At 35.4% G+C, this 21,933-nt stretch overlaps 1 protein-coding gene across 7 annotated transcripts in view; it reads right to left on the minus strand.

The window, feature by feature from the left end:
- Positions 1-21,933, minus strand: part of RBBP8 (RB binding protein 8, endonuclease) — a 104,630-nt gene that overhangs the window by 39,142 nt on the left and 43,555 nt on the right. For all 7 annotated transcript variants that reach the window (XM_055323883.1, XM_055323876.1, XM_055323877.1 and 4 more), the window contains 3 exons: positions 18,781-18,876; positions 8,253-8,365; positions 6,786-6,852 (listed from right to left, as the gene is read on the minus strand). In XM_055323883.1, coding sequence (XP_055179858.1) covers positions 6,786-6,852; positions 8,253-8,365; positions 18,781-18,876 — 276 coding nt within the window. The remainder of the gene's footprint in view (positions 1-6,785; positions 6,853-8,252; positions 8,366-18,780; positions 18,877-21,933) is intronic.

Consider the following 21,933-nt stretch of genomic DNA (forward strand, 5'->3'; position numbering starts at 1 on the left):
AGGGGGGGGGGCAGAGACACAAGCAGAGGGAGAAATAGGCTCCCTGTGGGGAGCCGGATGGGGGACTTCATCCCAGGACCTGGGATCATGAACTGAGCCAAAGGCAGACGCTCAACCACTAAGCCACACAGGTACCCTTAAATATCTCATTTCTTTCAAGTCTTTGCTGAAGTTTTATTTTCTCATCAGTGCCTACCCTGAATGTGCTATTTAAAATTGTAACCTCTGGGGTGCCTGGCTGGCTCAGATGTTTGAGTGTCAGACTCTTGGTTTTGGGCCTCAGGTCATGAGATTGAGCACCATGCATCAGGCTCTGCGCTCAGCACCGAGTCTGCTTGAGAGTCTCTCCCTCTGCCCTGCTCAGTATTTATGGCTTTCAAACATAGTATGTAATTGATTTGTCTACTGCTCACCTGCCAGAATGTAAGCTCTAAGAGCATAAAGAATCTTTGATTCACTGATGCATTATGTGTCTACAACAGTAGGCACTTGGTATGTGCTCAATAAATTATTTGTTGAATGAATAAATATGAGAGAATCCCAGATTCCATTAGAAAACAAATTTGTGCTGATCCAGGCATATGTTTCTGTCTAACTCAATTCAGGACCAATGGCATGTAAAGACTGGGTTTAGACTGAATTGTGGTTATCAAGTAAATGATTAACTTGAACTCAATTGACTTTCCCGTGTGCAATGATTACTGACTTTATTGACCAATTCTTACCAGTCTGTCAGGCATATAAGGCTTTATGTGACAAAACCAGTCTATTATATTCATTATTAATTTGTAATATGATTTCAAACAAAAATTAATGAGAATTTTATAAATTATGACCAACAGAGGGTTCTGGGTGGCTCAGTTGGTTAAGCATCTGCCTTCAGCTCAGGTCATGATCCTAGGGTCTTGGGATCAAGTCCCACATCTGGGTCCCTGCTCAGTGGGGAGTCTGCTTCTCTTTCCCCCTCTGCTCCTGTTCTCTCTTATGCTAATAAATAAAATCTTAAAAAAAAATATGACCAATAGAGATCTTTAAAAAATTACAAGATTAATTTTTCCTAACAGATTTGTATCTTAATTTCCTGGGGAATATCAATATTACTTAGAGCCTATAATCCAATAATCTATATTGAGGAAAATCTTTAGAGCTAATATTTACTTTTAAACTGTCTTATTCTGGAAAAACAGAGTAAGCTAAGGTCATATGAGAAAGCCTTATAAATTAATGGAGTGTAAAATCTATCTGACTTTGCTTTAACTAATCACGTCACAGGCTATCTGCTTATTAGTCATGAAAATTCAACCTGGAACATGAATGAGTCATAAGAAATTGATTTCCCGGCATCATCTATAAGTAGTGAGGATCACAAAAGGAAAACAAAACAAACCCCAAAAACTCCTAGATCTAATTAGAGGAATAAGTAAACAAGTGCTGGCTTTGTTCTCTTTTTGTCATAAAAGGGAAAAAAACCAAAATAAGTCCATGTATTAACCAAATAAATCTCTTCTTTAAAGCATTAGGTCTCTGATTTTCTGAGAAACTTTAAAAGTTCACGCTATAGCTTTAGTTATTATGCACACTTATCAGCTTTCTTCTATTTTTCTAACAGCAGAGTAAAATTTTTTTGATTGTTTTATTTGTTGGCCTCTCCTTAAATTCCTTTCAAAACAGCTTTAGTTATTTATTCTAAAGACTATCTATAAAGATCCAGGGTCTCCCTCTGTATAGAGTCTACAAAAAAAGTTTTTAACATTGAGCTTTTCTCCTCTAAAGAACTTAGAGTTAGTGAAAACATAAACTTAATGAAGCAGTTACAGTCATCAAGTTTACTTCAATATTCTGATTTTCAGGGCACTTAGGTGGTTCAGTTGGTTGGGCATCTGCCTTTGGCTTGGGCTGTGATCCCACAGTCCTGGGATCAAACTCCACATCAGGCTCCCTGCTCAGTGGGGGAGTCTGCTTCTTTTTCCCTCCACCCCTCACTCATGCTTGCTCTGTCTCTCTAGCGCTCTCTCAAATAAATAATCTTTTTTAAAAAAGATTTTATTTATTCATGAGAGAGAGAGAGAGGCGCAGAGGGAGAAGCAGGCTCTGTGCAGGGAGCCTGACATGGGACTTGATCCCGCGTCTCCAGGATCACACCCCAAGCTGAAGGCGGCGCTAAACCGCTGGGCCACCAAGGCTGCCCCTCTCCCCTTTTTAAGATTTTTATTTATTTATTAATGAGAGACACAGAGAGAGAGAGAGGCAGAGACACAGGTAGAGGGAGAAGCAGGCTCCATGCAGGAAGCCTGACATAGGACTCGATCCTGGCTCTCCAGGATCAGGCCCTGGGCTGAAGATGGTGCTAAACTGCTGAGCCACCCGGGCTGCCCTCAAATAAATAAAATCTTTTAAAAAACCCCACAACATTCTGATTTTCAAAAAAAAAGAAAAATTCCCTAAAATACAAACTAGTGAGTCTGAGATCCTGCTCTCTTAGAACCACTACAAGTTTATAATATGAGTAATTCAAGTAAGGCTAATTTTAATTCTGAGGAATACTGTATATGTAGCTCTCTCTGGAAGGCATGTGAAAATGATCCTCTTGGTATCATCTCACAAAGAGTGATAATGAAAGAAATATGTAGTAATATGCCTCAGGGCTCCATCCTCAGGCAGATTTTGCTCAACATTTTATTAATGATCTTGATGCTGGGCACTAATGGAATACTCATCAAATTTGTGGAAGACATAAAGCTGAAAATAAGCCCTAACTTAATACAAGGCAGGAAAAAAACCAACTATGAAAGACTTCCAGAGGAGTGAATAATGGGCCAAATCTAACAAAGTCAAATAGAACAGGTTAAATGTGTGATTCTAAACCTCACTGAACTTAATCAGAAGAGAGAATCCGGCTTGCCACCCACACAGGCAGGTAATTTTTTGAAAATGCTTTAGCGTAAAACTATAGAAAGGGTATACAAACTCTGAAGTGAGGTAGACCTGGGTTCAAATGCTGGCCCTGACGTTTATCAGTCACTTTGGGTAAGTCAGTTAATCTTTTTGAAACTTAGTTACCTTATCTATAAAGTATGGTACTGTAAGTTACTACTTCCTTTTTATAGGAAAGCTGTGAAATGGAAGCAGTATACATAAAGATATAATCCAATTTCCAGAATATAGTACTTATTCAATAGTGTTCTTCTTTTACAATGGAGTAGGCTAAATAGTATAAGGTTTCTCTGCAGCCTACTCTGAAGCCATGACTCTGAAGTCCTTTATTTTTATCTAAAACAACGTATCTACAAGTAGAGGATAAGAAAGACGGATTTCAAAGTTCTAGTCACAGTAAGCCCAATAAGGAACAACCAATAATATCTAAATGCTTTGACTATATTAATATAAGTAAAAGAGACAGCGTGCAAGCGTAGAGCGGGTCTGTACCAGGGAGGTACAGAGGAAGAGAATCTCAAGCAGACTCCCAACATAGGGCTTGATCTTATTTATGACCCTGAGATCATGACCTGAGCTGAATCAAGAGTTGGATTCTTAACCAACTGAGCCACCCATGTGCCCCTAGACTACTGAATTTGTAATTAGGATTTTTGACAAACTAAAACGTTTAAGAGAAATGGTCCTTTGAAGTCTTGAAGTAATGCTGCCTGAGAAACAGTTAATGAACAAAGGACTATTTACCCCAAGGAAGAGTAAGACTCAGGAGGGCCCTGACAGTTGTCTTCATGTGCAAAGTAGAAGAAGAGTAAAATTTGTTCCAGAGGCTCCTGAAGGCAAAATTGGAATCAACAAATAACCTGTAAGTAGAATAATTTCTACACAAACTTAGGAAGAGGTTTTTAATATCTCACTAAAATTAAACAGACTCAGGGGATCCCTGGGTGGCTCAGCAGTTTAGCGCCTGCCTTTGGCCCAGGGCGTGATCCTGGAGACCAGGGACTGAGTCCTGTGTCGGGCTCCCTGCATGGGGCCTGCTTCTCCTTCTGCCTGTGTCTCTGCCTCTCTCTCTCTCATGAATAAATGGAACCTTAAAAAATAAAAAAAAAAAATTAAACAGGTTCAAGAGATTAAATTTACAGTAGAGTATTCAAACAATGGCTATTTGTTAAAGAAGTTATATAAAGAATTCAATTTAGAAAAGAGTGATAATGGGCAGCCCGGGTGGCTCAGCGGTTTAGCGCCTGCCTTCAGCCCAGGGCATGACCCTGGAGACCCGGGATCGAGTCCCACGTCGGGCTCCCTGGATGGAGCCTGCTTCTTCCTCTGCCTCTCTCTCTCTCTCTCTCTCTCTCTCTCTGTCTCTCATGAATAAGATCTTAAAAAAAAAAAAGAGTGATAATGAAATGAATCCTATAGTCCTTAACTGTATAGACTGCTTTGACCACTAATCTAGCACATTCATTTTCCAAAACAAAAAGAGCCATGACCTCAACACTTAGCTTATTTAAACTTATATTTAGCTTATTTATTGCTTTCTGTGACTGGTAGAGTTGAATATATGTTATACATATAAGGATACACATACACATTTTTAAAAACTTTATAACAGCAAATTTTTTTTCTGAATAATTTCTTAGTACAATGTCACTAAGTAACTGCCCTACCATATAACATATCTGTAACATCAAAACCAGTTTCGGTCTCAATTATTGCCTATAACAAGCAGAAGCATAAGTCAAATGTTTTTTCTAAAGTTCAGAGAAATTTCAGGCCCTAACAGCATAATGTTACAGTGGTTTAGGCAGTCAAAGAAAAGATAATACTTGTCATTTTTTTTAAACTGCCAAATAAAAGTAAATTTGTTTAAGGAAAGCAAGCTACAAAAGAGGTTGGCTTATGAGAATAACAACTCTCTTAAATTTCAGAAGAGAACTTAAAGACATGCTACATAAGCTCCTACACTGTTCTGATTCAGGCATGTCTGAAATTAAAGAAGCATACCTTGAAGCTCATCAACCTGGTTAATCTTAACTGTAATTTCAAACTTTAGCTCTCATTTCTTTTCTAAAATACCAGTGAGCTTCAAGTGACTTTTAGAACACTAAAAATAAAGTAATTCTGAATGAATTCGAGATCATATTTCATCAAGCAAGTGACATTATCCAGTTTCAATTCACTTCATATGCCTTAGTGTTAGAGGCACTCACCTCTCTGGTCTTATATTAACCTCTACACTCTCATTATCTTGTTTATCTTTGGTATTCATAAATATCAAGGTTGGTGTGTTCAAAATACTATAAGCTACATATGAATCACTTCACAAAACATTAATTAATATAGGTTAACCATCACTTAATCTGAAACCTTTGGGACCAGACGTGATTTGGAATACAGATTTTTTTTTTAACATGAAGGGTAATATGGAGCATATATAGCTTATTACGTAACACCTTCAGTGGAGCCCAAGGCATCATCCTGTAGTCAAGCATGCTGAGACTTTCACAGCAAAGCATAGGAATGCTCACATGAAGTGGGATAAATAAGGACTATATAAATAGCATCCTGTGAGTTGAGGTGAGGTTGCAAATAACATTTAAAAAACTTTTAGATTTTAGAATCATATAAAAGATTGTGGATGTATGTTCTAGCCTTACCTCAACATGCAGCATGAGTAAAACTGGAAAGTATTGACATTTTGAAAATTTCCTTTGCTAATAATATTTAGTTGACTGATAACATGGGAGGAATATCAAAATCCTATTGGATATCCAATACTTAAAAGTATATACTGATAAGGATATTAATTCCACCTGTAATATGTGTTTGCACTTAAGACAATAACTATTCTAAGCCAAAATAATGTTTTACACCTGCATAATTTACCAAACGTTTGTTTGTTTGTTTGTTTATTTATTTATTTATTTATTTAATTAATTTTTACCAAAATTTTGTAGATGTCCACTCATTGGCAATGCAATAGAATCTTTAAAAGCACGATAAAACCATTAAGACTATCCTGAACCTAATTCTTAAAAAATGTTTCATAAAGTTTATTATAAATGGGGACTAAGAATATCTTAGCTCTGACAGATCATATACACAAAAAGATTATTATTTTCTTTTTCTTTGAGATACTGTTGAATAATGGAAAAAATAGAGGCCTTTAGGTCAAAGGACAGATATCAAGCCCTGCACTGGGCTCCCTGCTCAGCAAAAAGCCTACTTCTCCCTCTTGCTTTGCTCTTCCCCCTGCTCGTCATGTTATCTCTCCCTCTCAAATAAATAAGTAAAATCTTTAAATAAACAAACAAATAAATAAAAATGTAAGTATTTCAGGGGCACCTGCGTGGCTCAATGGGCTGAGTGTCTGACTCTTGATTTTGGCTCAGGTCATGGTCTCAAGGTTGTGAGACTGAGCCCTGCTTTGGGCTCCATGCTTGGTGGGGAATCTGTTTGAGATTTTCTCTTTCCCTCCTCAGTCCCTGCTCATGCTCTCTCTCAAATAAATAAATCTTAAAAAAAAATACATATTAAAAAATAATTTTAAAAATTAAAATGCTTTCCATTAAAATGTTCTGATTATTAAATTATTACTAAATCAAAATGCTTTAAATTGTTTTTTATGTATGCATTATCCAAAGAGATACATATACACTCTTCATGTATACTCCCAAAACACAAAAAGTGCTTTTCTTATATTGTTACAGAAAACTGTACCGTTTTTTTAAAATAAAATCTGTAACTCTTATTAAATTATCTTTATAGTTTGTATACCTAAGTGTAATAAAGGAAGAAAAGTTGAGGGGAAAATATTCAATTTTATGCTGCAATTAAGGAAAGATACTTACTCAATTTTCTGCTGCAGCTGTTCAGAAAGCTTTTTATTTTCTTCCTGGAGAGTATTCTTTTCATTCACTTAAACATAATATGAAAAAGAAGCACATATTATAGCTATATGAACATGTCTGTTAGGCTTTATTAATATCATTAAAAATAATAATAATATCATTAATTATGGAGAAATTAGGATTTCTAGTTCTAAGTCATATGTTAGAGTTAATACTACTGTGCAAGACTAATCCGTTACTAGGTAGTGATTACTACATCCCATATACTGTGCCAGTTCCGTGTAACTAATTAACTGATAATTTTATTTTATGCTTTAGACAAAAGAGAAAAAAAGTACTTCATGTACTGGGGAGTACAGTTTAATTATCCATACTAAGGTCAAGGGAGCATTCCATCTGTTACTCAGCCCTACTAATTTCAAATACTATTTTAGTAAAAGATATCTTGAAATAAATCTTATAATAACAGTAAAATAACACTGAATAGCAGTATATAATTTTTATAACGTAAGCAGATTTAGGTCCAATTTTCTTCCTTAGTCATACCCTGTTTCATAATTTTGGTATTAGTATTTGTTTGAATCTACCTTGACTAAATTTGTGTTTATTTGATTTAGAAAGCAGAAACTCAACTTTGGGCTATAATTTCCACTTCAATCAGCACAAAATTATTATAAATCCTTAGTCTGAAGTCACTGTTAAAGCACATTCTTCACTAGGAGGAATATCTAAGATCATAGTAAATATGACTAAACCTCTAAAAAAGAAAGTTAATCATATTCCAAAAATATGTTAATAACTTAGTGGTTTACAAATCTAAACATATCTTCCTTCGTTGAGTACATAAAATTTTTTTTTGGCTATCTATGATATGTGAGGTTACTAAACTAACCCTGGTTAACTTTACTAAATACCAGTTAAATTACATGAAATAAGATAAAACTAAGGAAACAAACATGGACATGATCAAAGGAAATTTCCTTCTTGCTTTACAGCTGATAAGACTTTTTTATTTTTTTTTAATTTTTTTTAATTTTTTATTTATTTATGATAGTCACAGAGAGAGAGAGAGAGAGAGAGAGAGAGAGAGAGAGGCAGAGACACAGGCAGAGGGAGAAGCAGGCTCCATACACTTGGAGCCCGACGTGGGATTCGATCCCGGGTCTCCAGGATCGCGCCCTGGGCCAAAGGCAGGCGCCAAACCACTGCGCCACCCAGGGATCCCACAGCTGATAAGACTTGAGGGGAAATGTGAACAGTGTATATCCCATCTTTTTGTACCCTATTTCTTATTGAAATAAGCATTAAATTAAATCTACAGAAAGGGAATAAAGGACATTTGAACTTTTGCCTACATGAGGAAAAAGGTATGTAAACAATCCATTTGACTGCAACCAATTTAATAATAGGTTTAAACAACAGTACACTATGCTTTAAATACTTAATGAATAAAGAAAGGCAACTCACTAAGCTCTGTGATAAGTTTAAGATTCTGCTGCCGGATATTTTCAAACTCTTGCTGTTTTTTCCGCATATGCTCTTCAGTTACTGCACAGCGATCACATAATCCTGCTCTTAGCCTAGGACACAAAACCAAAATATTTTAATTTTTTAAAAAAGATTTTATTTATTCATGAGAAACACACAGAGACAGAGAGAGGCAGAGACACAGGCAGAGGGAGAAGCAGGATCCATGCAGGGAGCCTGATACGGGACTTGATCCTGGACCTGGGGATCATGCCCCGAGTCAAAGGTAGAAACTCAACTGCTGAGCCATCCAGGCATCCCAAAACCGAAATATTTTTAGAGTAGAACTTATTCTCACCAGAAAACAAATATGTGAGATGATGCTATGTTAATTAGTGAAAATTCTTTCACTATGTATATGTTTACCAAATCACCATGATGTATGTTTTATTTTACACTTTAATCAATTATACTTCTATAAAGCTGAAATTCAATTTTTCAACTACTAAAAGTTATTTCCTTATATTTGGACTCCAAGATTTTTATACTTTATGAAGCTCTAAAAGAACTGACTTGGTAAATATAGAGAAAATTAACTAGTTTAATGATGTATTATTCCTTTAACATATTCTAGAATAGGCTGAAATCATGCCACAACATCACTTTCTACAATAGATTATAATTCCAAGTGGAATTCTGTAAATTCTGCCATATTTATTTATTTATGTTTTAAAGACGTATTCATTCATTCATTCATTCATTCATTCATTCTTGAGACAGAGAGAGAGGCAGGGACATAGGCAGAGGGAGAAGCAGGCTCCATGCAGGGGGCCTTACATGGGACTCAATACCGGGAGGCCAGGATCACACCCTGGGCCAAAGGCAGGCACTCAACTGCTGAGCCACCCAGGCATCCCAAATTCTGCCAATTTTGAACTCTATCCAAGGGGACTTATTTATTGAAGAAACTGACCTTGTTTTATTTTATTATAGTCAAAATATGAACTCCAGTCCAGTACCATGGGGCTGAATTATATATTAAGCAAGCTGGCATCTGTATTGCTCAGTACAGCATTAACACATATTAAATGTTCAACGTTTTTAGTTGAATGACTATTAAAGGTCAAAGAATACAAAGTTAAAAAAAAGGTATTTCATATTTTCCTCTTTTCAGCACAAAAAAACTTAATGAGAAAAATTCACAATGTACTATCATGCAAAAAAAGTTTTAAAAATAGCTTTCACTGATTATTTGTTTAGTGCTGAAGGAAAGAGGGAAATACACATATCGCACACAGGGGATGGGGAATGGTACAGAGAAAGGTGTACTTCAAAATGTCAATAGTAGTTATGTTGTAGATACCAGTATTATAGACTTTTTTCCTCAGTGTTTTTCTATCTTTTTCATCATTAACATTTTTATTCAAAGCTTAGTGTAAAGTAAAATTATTACATTTTCTTCATGTTACCCTTTACGCCTTCCAGTTTTAGAAGAGTAATAAATTAAAGAAAGGCATATTCAGTAGTGGTGAATACAATAAGTAAAAGAAATAACAATGGGGGATGCCTGGCTGGCTCAGTGTTTGAGCATCTGCCTTCAGTTCAGGGCGTGATCCTGTAGTCCTGGGAGTGAGTCCTGCATCAGGCTTCCTGAGAGGAGCCTGCTTCTCCCTCTGCCTATGTCTCTGCCACTCTCTCGGTCTCTCATGAATAAATAAATAAAATCTTAAAAACAAAACAAAACAATGGAAATGATCAAATTGGTGATATATATATATATACACACACACTATACATGTCTAGTTAATAATACATGCAATAATTCATGATATATTTGGTAGTAATTTCATAATGAGTTTCTGTACGTGAAAAAAGGTAAAGATTAATGTCACCAGCATATTAGTTATTATATATCAACCCTCTGACAAACAGTAGGGAAACTAACTTAGTACTGGGACCACATGGTATGTAAACTCCTTTCCTTTCCATGTAAATGCAAACTGTTTTGGACACTGTTTATTGATGGATTAAAAAAACAATATAAAGAACATATTACAAAATATACTAGAATATTAAATGCATTGCTAGAGCCTTTTCTAATAAAGATAGTAGGGGAGGGATCCCTGGGGGCGCAGCGGTTTGGCGCCTGCCTTTGGCCCAGGGCGCGATCCTGGAGACCCGGGATCGAATCCCATGTCAGGCTCCCGGTGCATGGAGCCTGCTTCTCCCTCTGCCTGTGTCTCTGCCTCTGCCTCTCTCTCTCTCTCTATCATAAATAAATAAAAATTAAAAAAAAAAAAAGATAGTAGGGGAATAGCTATTTTGGGGCCATATTTTGTTTAGGTGACACCTATTGCTCTAATAGGGGAAGCCTTCTACCATTGCCTGCCATAACCCCTGTTAGATGCTGCACTGCACCACTCGGAAGTCCCTAAGGCGAAAAGACTGGAATTAAATTAGAAATCAATAACAAGGGCAGCCTGGGTGGCTCAGCGATTTAGTGCCACTTTCAGCCTGGGGTGTGATCCTGGAGACCCGGATCCAGTCCTGCGTAGGGCTCCCTGCATAGAGCCTGCTTCTCCCTCTGCCTGTGTCTCTGCCTCTCTCTCTCTCTGTGTCTCTCATGAATAAATAAAAAGAAAAAAGAAAAAGAAATCAATAAGAAAATTTAGAAAATCCATAAATCTGTGAATCTTAAACAATGTACTTCTAAATAAACAATGAGTTAAAGAAGAATCACAAGGAAAATGACAAAAATAGGCCATAACACACATGTACATATAAAACAATGATCAATAAACAATAAAAAGTTCTTCAATATTAAACACGTGACTATCAAAACAACTTCAATAGTAGGGTTGTTGGAAAATAGGTATCTTCCAGAACATTGGGGGGGGGTAACAGAAATCAGAGAAAAGATTATAAAGTATTACTTTATGACCAAGAAATGTTACAAAAAGAGAGAACATATTAAACTGGAGACAGGAAATAACAGAAAAAGGTTGCCAGACCTTTAGAGATACTAGCCTTCAGGTTAGTAACAGGCTGAGTACCTAACACATTGAAGGAAACACACATACAGCCCCCCCTCACAAAATTTCAGAATGATAAAAAGATCAAAAGTCCCAGGAAAGAAAAAAATGTTACAAAGAATAACATTAGAATGATATCAGTCTTATCAACATTGGATGCAAAGATAATGAGAAAACAAATGTCTTCAAAGTTTGGAGGAAAATTATTTTGGAAACTAGAATTTTATATCCTTTCAAAATATCATCTAAATCAATAGTAAAATAACATTTTTAGATATGCAGGGACTCTGAAAATTTACTTTCTGTGCTCTTTTCAGCAGATACTTGAGGGTGACCTATAACAAAATGAGCATGAAAAACCAATAAAAAGGAAAAATAGGCCCACATTTCAACCATGTTCACTAGTGTATCTTCAAGGTCTAAAATAGTGCCTTGGCACAAAACAAGTGCTCCATAATTATTTGCTAATATGAGTAAAAAGAAATAATGGCATTAATGTGGGGATCCAGTGAAGAGAAACTCCAGAATGGCAGTTGTAGAATAACCTAGAAAGTAAATGGTCCAAATCAGTACAGAGTTTTTCATCATCCTTGAAGATGCCTTCAAGGAAAAGAACAAAAAAAGATTATAATCAATAAATAGAATAACACATTACATAATAGTAATGACATGGTAAGGAAACATGTTTCTTATCTCAATATGAAAAAAGTTGTTAGAACTTCTAGGAAAAACACAGCAAACTCACTTAAATATGTCCAAGTCATAATATAATTATGGGCTGATTTGAGCAAGATATGAAACAGAATAGAAAAGAATCTATGTGGCCTGGACATTGGAAACAGTCTCAAGTGGCACAGAGGTCATGATATTGGATCTGTAGAGAAGGAAATCTTATCCTGGCTCAGCTGAGAGTATTTACAGAATCAATAAATAAACACTGTTTACAATTTTTCAGCTTCTATAATTAACTTATAAACCAAATATAAAAGATTGAGATCTGGTAACAGAAAACAATGTAACATTTATCAAGCTTGTCATTATTTACACTTAAAGGTTCAGCTGAACAGAGTGGGAAGTAGAAGAGAGGAAGAATGATGCCGGGAAGGGTTAAAGTATCAATACCTTCCTGCAATATAGTGGTGAGTTCAGGGAGACGGTTCAGACATTTTCCTAAAATATATTCCTGTAAAGACATACTTTTACAAAAATGTATGTATTAAATAGGTTGGAAGGTAAAATAGAACTAAAATAGTAACTATTCAAAAATACACAATAGATAAATAGTATACTCATCTTCATAGTAAGAAGTAAGCAGATATTGTCTCAAATCGATAAATCAAGTGTTAGAGTGAAAATACATTATTTATGGGGCACCTGGGTGGCTCAGTCTGTTGAGTGTGTGCTTTCGGCTCAGGTCATGATCTCAGAGTCCTGAGACTGAGCCCTGTGTTGGGCTCCCTGCTCAGCGGGAAGTCTGCTTCTCCCTCTCCCTCTGCCTGCTGCTCCCCCCGCTTGTGCTCCCTCTCTTGTTCTTTCTCTCAAATAAAAAAAATAAAATCTTAAAAAAAAAAAAAAGATACATCATTTAGAGCTTTGGAGAATGAAGAACTGGGACTGGCAGGGGTGGCAAAGAGAAGAACAAAAAAACCTACTGCTTTTATAGTAATTATACAACTTTATACAACGTACATGCCTTACTTGAATAAAAATTCAAAAGGGGGAAAATAAGCTAAATGGCATATTCCTTTTATCATAGCATTTTAATTTAATAGTAGTACATTCTAGTAAACTTTGTGTGACATATTTTTGAGAATTAAGGTACTAAAAAAGACATACATCTTCTTGTCTTTCTGCTCTAATACATGTCTTCAGATTCTCAAGCATTTCTAAAGCTAATGGTAAAGTCTGTTTATGCCCTTAAAATTCTAAAGGAAACAAGTCTCTGTAAACTATTCCAAAACCAAGACACTATTAAACTATTTTAAGAGGAAACTCAATTTTAACCATTTGCTTAAAGTACCTGACATTTCATATTTACATTTCTCTTTTAAGATTTGTTCAAATTAATAGCTTAGGGTCCAATTAATAAAAATTCAAATACTTGACCCAATTGTGGTAAATAATTTACACACAGAATTTTTAAACTATAAAGGCCAAAGAGATGGGGGATCCCTGGGTGGCTCAGCGGTTTGGCGCCTGCCTTTGGCCCAGGGCGTGATCTTGGAGTTCCGGGATCAAGTCCCATGTCAGGTTCCCTGCATGGAGCCTGCTTCTCCCTCTGCCTGTGTCTCTGCCTCTCTCTCTCTCTCTGTCTCTCATGAATAAATAAATAAAATCTTAAAAAACAAAAAAATAAAGACCAAAGAGAACAGAATATCGAAAAGTCACTGATGGGGCTCCTGGCAGGCTCAGTCAGTAGAGCATGGGACTCTTAATCTCAGCATTTTGAGTTCAAGTCCCACGTTGGGTGTAGAGCTCACTTAAAAATAAATAAATAAAAATTAAAATAAAAAATTGAAAAAGTCATTTTTGAAAAACACTGAATGAAGGAGATAAATGGCATTTAACAATTCTAATGGTTATTTAAATGTCATTCTACTAGTTGATTTGTCAGTAAAAACTGAACACTACTTGTTTCTAAGAAATCAAATCTAATATATTAAAATATCATAATGTATCATCAAAAATAATCCCTCAGAACCCCTACTTTCAAGTTTAAAAATGCCCTTGTATAGACAGTTCTAAAATGAAACAATATTTCCTAATTTATTACTTCCAGTTTTCTCCAGTCAACTGCCACTCTTTTTTTTTTAATTGGAGTTCAATTTGCCAACATATAGCATAACACCCAGTGCTCATCCTGCCAAGTGTCCCCCTCAGTGCCCATCACCAAGTCACCCCAATCCCCTGCCCACTTCCCCTTCCACTACCCCTTGTTCATTTCCCAGAGTTAGGTGTCTCTAAGTTTTGTCACCCTCACTGATATTTTCACTCATTTTATCTCCTTTCCCTTTATTCCCTTTCACTAATTTTTATATTCCCCAAATGAATGAGACCATACAATGTTTGTCCTTTTCTGATTGACTTATTTCACTCAGCATAATACCCTCCAGGTCCCTCCAAATTCAACTGCCATTCTTGATAACATCTGTGAAAGAGTCAACTCTCTTTTTTTTTTTTAAGAGTCAACTCTTGATTGCTTACAGATCCTAGTTTAAATTTAAATGGATGTGAGAAAATATGCTAGCTCCTATTTCCATCAGCAAAGTTCCACTGCTTTCCTCTTGCCTCTCTTCCACTGATGCTATCAGAAAAAGAAACATAATTCCACTTGTAAGATTAGAAAGCAACATGCTTCCTAAGTCATATTACAGTTTGCTCATAGAGATGAACAAATAAAACCTTTCATTTTGCAATTGGAAAATTTACCAGACTAACAGAATGCTCAATTGTTTATATCCCAAAAAGATTTCCTCAAATTTATTCATTTTCATTCAAAAGGGTTTACTGAACACCTACAATGAGTACTATACATGCCAATATACAACAGTGGCCAAGATAATGTCATTTGTTTTAAAGAGCTTACAGTGTATTAGAAAAAGGCAATAAAAAAGTTAATTATGGCAAAGTATGATTCACATTGTGACAGTGGAAATACACGGTACTATGAAAGTACTTACCAGAATTAAATCCAGTCTAAAAAGTCAGAAGTTTCATGAAGAATATATTTAAATTCAAATCTATGGGACACCTGAGTGACTCAGCAGTTGGGCACCTGCCTTTGGTCTAGGGCGTGATCCTGGAATCCCAGGATGAGTCCCACATCAGGCTCCCAGCATGGAGCCTGCTCTCTCTCTGCCTATGTCTCTCATGAATAAATAAATAAATAATCTTAAAAAAAAATCTATGAGTAAGACAAAAAGAGGACAGTCTATTATTCGAAAAATAGTTTCACAACCATAAATCCTCTGATTAGAAGTACAAATTCTCCCTTTCAATGACAGATGGAAATATGACTTTCCCATGATTGCCAAAAATGCTTTTAGAAATACTAAAATCTATTAGACAATCATGGTTTAACTACTTTGTTCAGATTTTTTTTTTAATGCATTCTGTGTCTAAATAGTCCACACAATGACTATTTCTTAGATTTAGTGAAATACTTTGTTTCCTTTAAGGAAAGTCTGTTACATAAATAGGAGTAGAATATAAACCAGCCACAGAAAATTAGAACTTTTTATTATCTAATTTACTTTTACCAAGTAATTCCTCTCATCTAAACATCTCACAATGTTTTCATGTAACTATAAAAATAAAAATGGTCTCATCCTACAAAGAGTAGTAGCAAGTTTCAGAATTACTGTCTAGAAATTTTAACAAAACACTTTTGCTTTTTAAAGGTCTTGGCAAGGGATGCCTGGATGGCTCAGGGGTTGCGCTCTGCTTTTCCACTTGGGGCGTGATACTTGGGTTCAGGGATCAGGTCCCACATCGGGCTCCCTAAGGGGAGTTTGCTTCTCCCTGTGTCTCTGCCTCTCTCTCTCTGTCTCTCATGAATAAACAAAATCTTTAATAAAATAAAAAATAAAGGTCTTGGCAAAACATTCATTTGTATAGATTCTTAAAGCTTGCTCTATTTATCATTCTTATGTAACATAAAACTACAATGAAATTTTAAATAAGGCAGAATTTTACCAAATGTTATCTACTTAGACATTTAAAAGTAGAATATAGTTAGCAATTTAAAGGAGAAATAAAAAACAAAACTTCCCCCAAAAAACCAGACTAGAAAATGGACAATGCTGGGGAGTTAATATTTCAGAGTATCTGTTTTGGTAACTTTAGGTCAAATACAAATACTTTGAAATGATCAGTTAAAGTATAATTCATTTATATCACATTTACAAAATTAAAACAATATACAAGCAAAGCTTCAGGAACACAGAAAATAGGGGTTTGTAAGGTCAAATTTTACCTCATTATCCATTAACTGTGATTTAGGGACAGTTTCTTCAATCTTTGCCAGCTAAGTTTCCTCACATGTAAAATGGTTTTATCATCTACCTTATAGCATTAATGTGAAGATTAAGTGCTAGATGTCTGGGTACAAAGTGAGCCTTCAATACATATCAATTGCCAGAGTTTTTTTTTTTTTTTTAAACATTTTTATTTATTTATACTCATGAGAGACACAGAGAGAGAAAGAGGGGCAGAGACACAGGGAGAGGGAGAAGCAGGCTCATGCAGGGAGCCTGAACTGACGTGGGCCTCGATCCTGAGTCTCCAGAATCACTCCCTGGGCTGAAGGTGGAGCTAAACTGCTGTGCCACGGGGACTGCCCTGATTGCCAGTTAAAGCCTAAGAAAGATATGCTCTCCACCATTCCTCCTAAATGCTCCAATACATATCCAGAGAAAACAAGGAAATCCCTCACCACACTAAGAGTACCTAGCTGATGGTTTCCCTTTTGATCCTGAAATGGGGAGAAGAAGGGGGCAAATGACTTTCTAGTTTCCTGATACCTCAGCAGGAGAGAGACTGGGTCTGGCTACTCTACAGACTGGAGTACAAATGGCTGGAATCATAGTCACCAATTAGGAAGGATACGTTTTAAAAAATTGTAAGTTTTAAAAAATTGTTATTATATACTTCTACTTGTATTAATCTCATTTTATCTTCAAAATAGCCCTGCGGAGAAGGTATGGTTAATGTCATGTCATATGTTCTTGACTTTTCTTCTACTCTGATAATTTTTCTTTCTCAATTTTTTTTGCTGGCTGAATCCTTATTCTTCATTAAACCTTAATTAGTATTAGTATGTCCAAGGATTCAGCCCTAACGCTTCTAATTTTCTTCCAATACTCTAACATGTCCTTAGATCTCTTACCCAGTCTCTAGGTTTCAAATGCCGTTTATATGCAGATGACTTTCAAATTCTTTTCTCTAGCCCTAATCTCTCTAGTTAGTTTCAGACTCAACATACCTATCTACTTGACATCTCCACATGGATATAACAGATGCTGTCAATACTTGCTCATATCCCTTCGTAATTTCCCTGCTTAAACCCTCCAATTGCTTTTGCAATTAAAATCCAAACTGTTGCAATTAAATCCAAACTTTTTGCCTATGATTCTACATAATCTGTTGCAATTAAAATCCAAACTTTTTGTCTATGATTCTACATAATCTGGTTACTCCCACCTTTCCAATCCTAGCTCCTATCAGTCATTCTCCTACTCATTAAGTTAGAACCACAGAGGACTTCCTATTCTTCAAATATTTCAAAACTCATTTCTACCTAGATGTTTTGCATTTGTCTGTTCTCCAGGTGACTAGCTCTTATCTGTATCATTCAGATCTTAGTTCAAATGGCACCTCCTCAAAAAGGCTATCCCTGACACCTATCCCTTCACTTCCCAATGTCTGTGGTCACTTCATTACATAATTGTATTTCTTCATAGTCCTTACAATCTGAAATCATGTTATTTGTATGACTTGCTCCAAACCTTTGAAAATTAAAGACCAGCTTCATGACATACTAGGGATAGTATTATCCCTAGCATGTATAACAACACCTAGATTGTAGTAAGGACTCAAATATTTATGAATCTGAATTAAGGGCACAGTATAAACCTGATTTCAAATTCACACCTATGATTCCAAAGCATATGGAGCTTTATTCCACAATAGGCTGCTTATTTTAGTAAATGTGCATCATCTGGGACAGGAACTGTAGAAGACAAACATACAACTGCAATTTGCATAGGTGCATAGTAGTAGGTTACCCCACCACTAAACGAACAGTGGCAAACTCAAACCCACCAGCCCTTCTGTAGCATATACAAAATAGTAACAAAAGAAAATTATTAATTATAAACACAGGAAACATTATTTGTCATAGGTAGTTCAAAGTTTTAAATAGCACTTATAGTTCAGACAAGAAAATACAGCAAATTCTGGAAGTCTCTTCTAAACCTAGGGTGTTAATCTCATAGGAGTGAGAAACAAAGAAGGATGTATGTGGAAGTAGAGTGATAGGCATCATCTTGGAAATACTCAGAAGAATCCCTAGACTCCCCGCAAGTAGAGAAATATGCAGGGGAAAAAGGGCAGAATACGAAGACAAATAGAATTGTGAAGCAGTTGCCACCTACTTAGAGGTAAACATGGAATTAAAGGATCAAATGAATTAGAACATTAATTCTAATTAATTAGTGCTACTCTTACGCTTGTCCTGTATCAAATACCAGATAAAGAAATATTATTTAAAGGGTAAATTGTTGAGATTGCTGTAATTAATTAAAAAAACGAACTTGCAAGAGTAGATCCTTGATTTCATAAAGTATTTACTCAATGTTGACACTGGATAAAGGGCATTTATATAAAGCTTGGGAAAAGGGTACTTTTAGTCCCAGAACTATGTATAAATTAAAAGCAATGTTCTATTAAGGAGGGAAATAACCTCTTATGCAAGAATACCCAAGAACTAGACTCACCGATCTTCTAAAACTTTAATAGTTTCATGGAGGACTTTCTGTTGCTCCCTCAGTTGTTGATTTTTGGTGAAGAATTCCTCTAGTCTCTGCGCATCTCTAAAAGTCAAGAAATAAGTTTTTAAAAAATCCTAATAGGATAATTATAACAAGATTAATTCTACTATAAGAACTCCAAAGTATGGTCTCACATTTATATAACATGTATTTCTTGTATCAAAATAAGTAACTTCAAAGGTAAAGTTTAAATATCTTTTTAATTATAGTTCAAATTATACTAGAATTTGTTACATAGTATTTTTATGTACCATGAAAGTATTGTCCTATTACCAGCCATTCATTATACAATGTTGGAACAGAGGAACAAGTGGATTCTGACGCCATCAGTGGATTTTGATGACTTAATGTTGTCAAAAATGCTATTAAAATGTACACTTACGGTTTTTTATTATTTTGTCTAGAGTTGTTAATGTAAGTAACAGATATCTCCACTCATCTCTATTCCAGTTATGGGAGAGTTCATTTGCAAGGACTAAACACTAATTTGTGTATAGCATGCAGAATAGTACAAGCACATATTAAGTTCTATTTAAGTGTTTAACATTGTGATTTTATAGTCAAGAAAAAACAAAGACATCTAAAATTTTCTCCTAGATTACCTAATTTCTTTCCAAGTTAGTGTCTTATTCTATCCCTCCATATTTTTAAAAATCACATTATTATATAAAGTATACATATCATTTAATTCTAAGAAAACCCATTAGGTATTTGACTGGGATTTTCTGTATGGTCTTGAAGCTGGAAAAGATAATACTGTGATTGAAACATCTTCCCCAGTTCTCCCAAGGGTCTAAAATATCAAATGATGACAAACCAGTTCACTTACAAAAAGTAGATGTCAGAATGCTTATGTCAAAATGGTTAGACTGTAATATCACTGGTAGCAAAACAGAGTCAAACTAAGTAAAATGCCAGATACCCAATACAGAGGATACTTCATCATGCTGGTTGAACAGCTGATATTGAATGAGAAATGAAAAATCAATACATCTAAGAATAACCGCCTAGTGCATATGGTTTTGGTAGCATATGTAGATATCCAAAACCTGAGGAATAATATGGTGATAGCTGAAACTCATTAATTTGGCAGTTTCTCACTTAATTAAAAAAAATTATCAAAAAAAATTATCAAAAAAACCCACCATATTTTCCAATACTTCTAGAAAATGTATTTCATTCAGATGCAGTACATCAAGCTCTCGCTGATCCTACTTTGCAAGTACTTAACAAATATAACCAAATTTAAAACTTGTCTGAATTAGGGGGAACTGAACACATTTTCTAAGTTAACAGATGGTTAGCTGCTAAAAATAATTTGAATTTAATTTAAATCATAAAAATATATCAAATATTACATTCCAGATTCATATATTAAAGACTTAGACACACACATTCTCTCAAGGAATGAAAAGTTCATAGCAAAACTTTTTTTCTTAAATTATGAAAAGAGAAAACTTGTAATAGTAATGTAATGTCTGATTTTCCTACATCTATACATTGTTTCTATTTAGAATGATTCAGAACATAATAGACTTTGTTTTAAAACCAGACAGACTGATGGCCAAAGTTCAAATTAAATCTAACCTCAATTACTTAATTAAATATTCACGTCAACTCAGTGGTAAACAACAGGTTTCTACTAATTATAAGGATATTTTAACAAATTCTTTAAGAAAGCAAATTGATGGATTCTAAATGGTACAAAAAATAGTCATGCAATTTCAAAAAAAATTGAGTGAAAAATATTGTTTTCTTTTAAAGATTTTATTTATTTATTCATGAGAGACACAAAGAGAGAGAGAGAGAGGCAGAGACACACAGGGAGAGGGAGAAGCAGGCTCCACACAGGGAGCCCAATGTGGGACCCGATACTGGAATTCCAAGATAACGCCCTGGGCCGAAGGCAGGAGCCAAACCACTGAGCCACCCAGGGATCCCCGTTTGTTTGTTTGTTTGTTTGTTTTAAGAATTTATTTATTCATTTATTTATTCAGAGAGAGAGAGAGAGAGAGAGAGAGAGAGAGAGAGAGCGCACGCAGAGAAAGGCAGAGGAAGAAACAGGCTCCTCACAAGGAGTCTGATGTGGGACTTGATCCTGGATTCTGGGATCAAGACCCCAGCCAACGGCAGACCCTCAACTGCTGAGCCATCCAGGTAATTACAAGTGAAATATATTGTAAGATAGGTTCACCTTAGAACTCATCCAAAGGAAGTTAGTGACTAACCAACTTCACCTATCTAAGGTAAGCTCAGTGTATCTATCCCACAAGCAACACTTTACTAGAGACTTAGTATCATTTTCCTAGTAGGCAACCTTCTGTTTTTCTGAGGTAAATGAATATTTTATTTTATTTTTTTTTATTTTTTTTTTTAAAGTTTTATTTATTTATTCATGAGAAAGAGACAGGCAGAGGGAGAAGCGGGCTCCATGCCAGGAGCCTGATGTGGGACTCGATCCCGAAACTCCAGGATGCCCTGGGCCAAAGGCAGGCGCTAAGCCGCTGAGCCATCCAGGGATCCCCGTAAATGAATATTTTAAATAAATAGCATGTAAATAATATCTGGCATGTAAAAGTGGAAAAAACTTTAATTAATTTTAATTAATAAAATATATAAATAACATAATTAAATTTTATATATTTTAATTAAATTTTATTAATTAAGAAGTTAAAAGTATGAAAACAGTCCTGTACAACTGCAGGATTTTTAAAAAATATATATATAATATATATAAATAAATTTTATATAATTAAATTTTAATTAATTAAGAAATTAAAAGTATGAAAACAGTCCTATACAACTGCAGGATTTTTTTCTTTGCAATTTAAAAATTAAAAAAAATAATTTAGTGATCCCTGGGTGGCGCAGCGGTTTGGCGCCTGCCTTTGGCCCAGGGCGCGATCCTGGAGACCCGGGATCGAATCCCACGTCGGGTTCCCGGTGCATGGAGCCTGCTTCTCCCTCTGCCTATGTCCCTGACTCCCTCTCTGTGTGTGACTATCATAAATAAATAGAAAAAGTTTAAAAAATAATAATAATAATTTAAAGGGGTTTATTTGTTGGTGGTTAGTTTATTTGTTGGTTTAGCATTTCTAA

The sequence above is a fragment of the Nyctereutes procyonoides genome, unplaced genomic scaffold (genome assembly GCF_905146905.1).
Source record: "Nyctereutes procyonoides isolate TBG_1078 unplaced genomic scaffold, NYPRO_anot_genome, whole genome shotgun sequence".
Classification (NCBI taxonomy): Eukaryota; Metazoa; Chordata; class Mammalia; order Carnivora; family Canidae; genus Nyctereutes; species Nyctereutes procyonoides.